At 31.3% G+C, this 6,000-nt stretch overlaps 1 protein-coding gene across 2 annotated transcripts in view; it reads right to left on the minus strand.

The window, feature by feature from the left end:
• Mindy2 (MINDY lysine 48 deubiquitinase 2) overlaps positions 1–6,000 on the minus strand; it is an 80,876-nt gene that overhangs the window by 24,109 nt on the left and 50,767 nt on the right. Inside the window, exon 5 of one of the 2 annotated variants that reach the window (XM_015480606.2) lies at positions 2,353–2,455. The exons of the other annotated variant lie outside the window; for it this stretch is intronic. Within the exon in view, the coding sequence (XP_015336092.1) occupies positions 2,353–2,455 (103 nt within the window). The remainder of the gene's footprint in view (positions 1–2,352; positions 2,456–6,000) is intronic. 2 annotated transcript variants of the gene reach the window in all.

The raw sequence follows: 6,000 nt of genomic DNA on the forward strand, positions 1-6,000 counted from the left end.
GAGTTGGGGAACTGGGGAAGTGATTGGATGATGAGGGAAACTGTAGGGGCCTATTGGAGGAAATAGGTCCCTGGAAGGCTATTTCTCGTCATCCACCCTTTCCCCCACCTGGGTGAAAACAATGGAGCCAGCCAACCATATATTAAAACCTTTGAGTAAAAAAGAAATCTTTCCTCCTCTATTTTGTTTTTCTTAGGTTTATTATTCCATCAACAAAAAGCTAATGCCAAGAGAACATGATGAAGAAAACTGATGGAGGAAAGATAAATGCTATTGATAAATAAAAATCATACATGCTAGGTAAATGTTCTACCACTGAGCTACATCGCAGCCCTTTCAATTTTATTTTTGAGAAAAGGTCTCATTAAATTGCCCAGGCTGTCTTAGAACTTGTTTCCTGCCTCAGTCTCCCCAGTTGCTGGGATTACAGGTGTGCACCACTATGCCTGGCTGTGGTCTTTTCTTTCTGATGCATGATTTCTTACCACCTTATAGAAGTTTTTGTAATTTTTTATAAACAAAAAACTAGTTTAGTTTTTTAATTATACTGAATTCCACATATAATTATTTTTTAATATGAAAAACTATTATGCATAATTTCACTATTACAGACTTTGTATATGAAAGAATTAATCAATAAATATGCTTAGTATATATTAACTGAAAATTATATACCACTATAGAGGGAGATTACTTCCTTGCTTTTACCAAGACATTCTCCTCAAATTACTGATACTACATAATTTAGCAATAGTTTCTCACTATCCTGGGGAATCAATGTCAGAGAAATAAAAGGTATAACATCAAGTTAAGGAAAAAGAAGTAATGAAGGGACTCATTTTTTGGTATTCGTTGTGTTAATTAGTGTACTAGTACTATTCTTGCAGCATTGCAGTCTGGCTTGGGAAAAATACTGTCACAGTTTTCTCAGCAGTTTCTTACCCTAAAATCTCAGACATCCCTTCTTGGCTATCATTCTGTCTGTTACCACTTTTAAAATCTTTAGTTCCTTTGATTAGTAATGAATAGCATAACTCTAATAGTATATTGGACATTAAAGAGAAAGCAGATTTCATAGAAATTTTCTTATGGGCTTCTTTTTAGGAATATATATTTGGAAATGAGAGCATGGACATGAATATATAGTTCAAGTGAGTTGAATTTTGTTCATTCAAACATTCTTACAACAGTTTTTGTTGTTCCTTCTTAAAATTTAAGTTTTTTGCCTTAAGTTTTAGTGAAAGTTGTCATCTAAGTCAATGATCCGTATGTTTTTTGCAAATAAAAGACCAGGGGATCAACCTCAATTAAATATCATGTATTTTCTTAACACCTGCATAAATGTGTCAAATTTCTGGATAAGTGAATAATATAATTAGTTGCATTCTGATAATTAATACAATGTGGATTTGTGTACACATCTTTTATATATTCTTGTAGTCATTTGCTTTGATTTTAAAAGATGTATCAATTTTTTTAAAAAGATGGACACAACACCTTTATTTTGTTTATTTAGTTTTATGTGGTGCTGGGGATGGAACCCAGGGCCTTACACATGCTAGGCAAGTGTTCTACCACTAAGCTACACCCCTAGCCCCAAGATGTATCAATTTTTATTATACCTTACATAAAAGAAGTGTGTCTGAGGCAGAATGAAACTTATCCCTTGCTTCTCTTGATTTCTTTTTTGTTTATCCTTCTAAAAAAAGAAAAAGCAGCTTCATTATCTGTGTTTATTTATGAAAAAATGAAGTATGTGGTGGGAAAGGTATATCCAAGTGCTGTGGTTTCTGATAGCCTTTCTGGTTTTAAATCAGCTTCTCCCATAATTGACTGGAACACAGCTGAAAAAAATATTAAGCTGCTTTTGTAAGGAGGAATTTGGTAATTTCAGTGAGCTACTAATATACATAGACATATTCTGATACAGAATAGGGATTTAATATACTGTCTTATAAGGGAGAGGTCTGTTAAAAAAGAATATTTAAGCAACATAATACTCATTTCTGTCAACTGAAGTGCTCATAATAGATTATAAAATCTACCCAGTCCTCCCAAATAATAATCCTTTAAAAAAAGTAATTATCAGTAACCTCTGAGTAATTGACCATACCAAAGCTTGCAAGTGATTCCAAAGACTTTTTAGCATCCAGGCCTGATTTTATAAGCCAAGTGAAAAGGGTTCTAGGAAAAATCTTTCATTGGCACTTTTATGAATGATTGCTTAATTCCTACAAGTAGCATCACTTGTATTTTTAGAAGTCCTATGTAAGAAATTTGAAAGATATTAAATTTTAAGACAAATTATTTTGCCAAGAATAAAAAAGTCAAGTAGTAGCAACACTCACCCACCTTCACTAACCAGCTCACTATTGTCTGATTGCTTACAAGAGATGATCTTCTCCACTAGTTGGTTGTAGCTGCAGTTACCAACAGCTTTTACAATGTCATCAATCTAGAAAACAAATGACTATCTCACTAATCATGGTAAATTAGAAACAATAACAAAAGAAATCCAAATCACTTTTTTAAGATTTTTATTCTAATACAATAATAAATATAAAAGTAAGACTTATGAAAAAGAAAATCAGCACTGAAAACAACACAAAACAGTTTCCAATTTTTTTATAGCTCGATGTAATACATTATGTAAGACATTACAAAGTTGTACTTCAATTATGCAAAAATTATAAAATCAGATTATCACATGCAACTTTATTTTTTGTTTATTGTTTGTTTTTTTGAGGTACTGGGAATTGAACCCAGGGTCCCAAGCACTGAGATATACCACCAGTCCTTTTTATTTATTCTAAGTTGCCCATGCTGGCCTTGAAGTTGTGGTTCCCCTGCCTCAGTCTTCCAAGTAGATGAGATTATAGGTGTGCATCACAACTTTATTTATTAGGGTTAAAAAGATGCACTTAAGTGATTAAAATAAATGTGGTTTATTTCAATAGGAAAAATAAAAAACTGTAGTGTTTATTTTAACTAAAAATGGCTCACATTTAAAGCAAGGCAAATATAAATTTGCTAATTCATAGGGTTAACGAAGTCCTTCCATTTTATTTATTATTTAGTTTCTAGAAAAGTGTAGTGGAAATATGAACAGATATAACTAATGTTGTTTTCCTGGAGGAAGGTTAATATATATTAATCAAGAACAACATATGCATCAGGATTCTTATTTAATCTTTGTCTTTACAGGTATAGAAGGAAAGTAAATTCAAACTTTTAAGCTATAAGAAATGTAATTGGGTATTTATACTTTCCTTGCATTATTCTTTGCTTTGACTATTGAAGAAAAAAAGTTTCTGTTGCTCAAACAACTTATTTCTATTATCTTCATATCCTTAAAAAATACATTTATATTTACTTTTAAATTATATACATGCATCATGGTATTAATATGTTAACCACACAATAAAAGAAAAATACAAATTAAATAATGATGCAAAGAAAAATAAGCGAAAAATAAGAAATGTTTCTTCCTACATCTAAATGATCATTATGAATATTTATTCTTTGAATATCATAGTTCTTGACATATATCTGTTCAAGTAATACTCTGGATGGTGCCTCTCAAACAAGGGGGTTAATTTAAAAGATCTAAAAAAGTTCCAGGCTCAGGTTACTTGATCATAAGTTCAAGGGCAACCTGGGCAACTTAGATGACCTTGTCTCAAAATAAAAAGGGTTGGATTTGTAGCTTAGTGGTAGAGAACTTGCCTAGCATGTAAGAGGCCTTGGGTTTGACCCCCACTACCACACACTACAATAAAATAAAATAAGAGAAAGTAAAGTAAAATAAAAAGAAAAACCCAAAGCAGGAAATTGTGGGAAATGTTATATATGTATCTTATACATTTCATGTTAACTTAAAAAACAAAGATGTATTCACTTGTCAGTCTTTTGATGGAAAACCAAATAAGATCTTTTGAGAGAAAATCCTTGGGCTATTACTCAATGCAAATCACACACACACAAAAAAAAACATATCTATGATTTCTATTTTTGATTCCTTCAACATGAGAACTTAGATGCTTAATTAAAAATTTAAGGGCATGATATCTTATCATTATTTTTCTCAAGACCTTTATTTTTAAAATTTTCTTTATTTTTTATATTTATTTTTTAGTTATAGGTAGACACAATATATTTATTTTATTTTTAGCTGGTGCTGAGGATCAAACCCAGTGCCTCACGCATGGGAGGCGAGCACTCTAACTTTGAGCCAAAACCCCAGCCCAAGACCTTTATTTTTCTCAAGACTATTTATAGTACTTTTCTCCATTAAGTCTTCCCAAAGAATCTAAAGTTTTAATTCTAAGAAATACATACAAATATGACTAGAGTGGCTCAGTGATTAAGAACCCATGGGTTCAAAAATCACAAAAATCTGACTAGAATAAAATAAATATATGAACACCAATTAAATTTAAAACAGACTAGCAATAAATAATACAAAATTTCAAATTTCTATAAGCAGAATATCTACATTCATACTTCATTAATTTATTTGAGTGCCTATTACATACCACTATGTAACATGTGCTGTTAGAGAAGCTGTGCACACAGCAGAGAACAAAACTGTCTGTGTTTTCATAAAGATTACATTCTAGAGTAAAAAACAAACAATAGATCAAATAAACAAATATATAATTTGCTAGGTAGTTGTGTGTAGTGTGTAACTGCTGTTTGTTCATTTTCATTGTAGTACAATATTCCAAAATATAAATATACCCCAATTATTTCATCTTTTGGTGGTTATTTGAATTCTTTCCAGTTTGAGGCTATGGCAAATAATCCTGCTATGAACATTCATGTACATTTATCCTGTTTCACACATGGAGAGTATGAACATTCATGTACATTTATCCTGTTCACACATTGAGAGTGAAAACTTTCAATGTGTGAAACAGGATAAATGTACATGAATGTTCATAGCAGTATTATTTACCATAGCATATAATACTGCTAATAGCATCTAAGTTCTCATGTTGAAGGAATCATTGTTTCCCAGAGTATATGGCTAATTTCCATTCTTATTATCAGGATCTAAAAATTCACAATGTTGAAATCTTCTCCAACATTCAATATTGTTAGACTTTCACATGTTGGCTAGCTTGACAAGGTTATAATGGTATCTCATTTTTATTTCAATCTGTATTACCTTCATGACAAATTTGTAAGTTCACTGGCCATTTGGATATCCACTTTTGTGAAATGTCTGTTTGATCCTTTTTTACTGAGTTGTCTACCTTTTAAAAAATTATTTCTGGGAGTTCTTTATACCTTCTAGATATTAATCTTCTATAAGTTGCAGTCATGTACTCTGTGGCTTGCTTTTACATCCTCTTTGGATGACTTTAGATGAACTCAAATTCTCAATTTTAAGGTAGTCATGTTTACTAATGTTTCCTTTATAGGTTAATGGATTTGTATTGTTTAGAAATTCCTCCCTATTGTTGGGTCTCAAACATTTAGTTTTATATTTGTTTTTTTAAATATTTATTTTTTAGTTGTAATTGTACACAATACCTTTATTTTATTTATTTTTATGTGGTGCTAAGGATCGAACCCAGGGCCTCACACGTGCTAGGCACGTACTCTACTACTGAGCCACAACCCCAGCCCCTAGTTTTATTTTATTTTTTACAGTTAAACTTTAATGCACATGGAACAGAATCATTATTGTGTGAATTGTGGAAAACAAATTTCATTTTTCCACTATGGCCAACAAATTGTCTTGGCACCTTTTATTGAAAGAATTGCTCTTCCCTCTTGCTCTGTAATGCCCTATTTCTGTCTATATAAGCATAGTGGTTTATTTTTGGGGGGTGGGGTGGCTCTATTCTCTGGTCTAATTCTTAATTATAATATTAGCTATTTCATATATGAAAAAGTATGTCCTCCCTACTTGTTCTACTTCAAGAATATCGATGTTTATTACTGGCCTTTTCTACTTTCATATAAGTTATTAAAAAAAAAAAAAAAAACATG

This window comes from Marmota marmota, unplaced genomic scaffold, assembly GCF_001458135.2.
Source record: "Marmota marmota marmota unplaced genomic scaffold, marMar, whole genome shotgun sequence".
Classification (NCBI taxonomy): domain Eukaryota; kingdom Metazoa; phylum Chordata; class Mammalia; order Rodentia; family Sciuridae; genus Marmota; species Marmota marmota.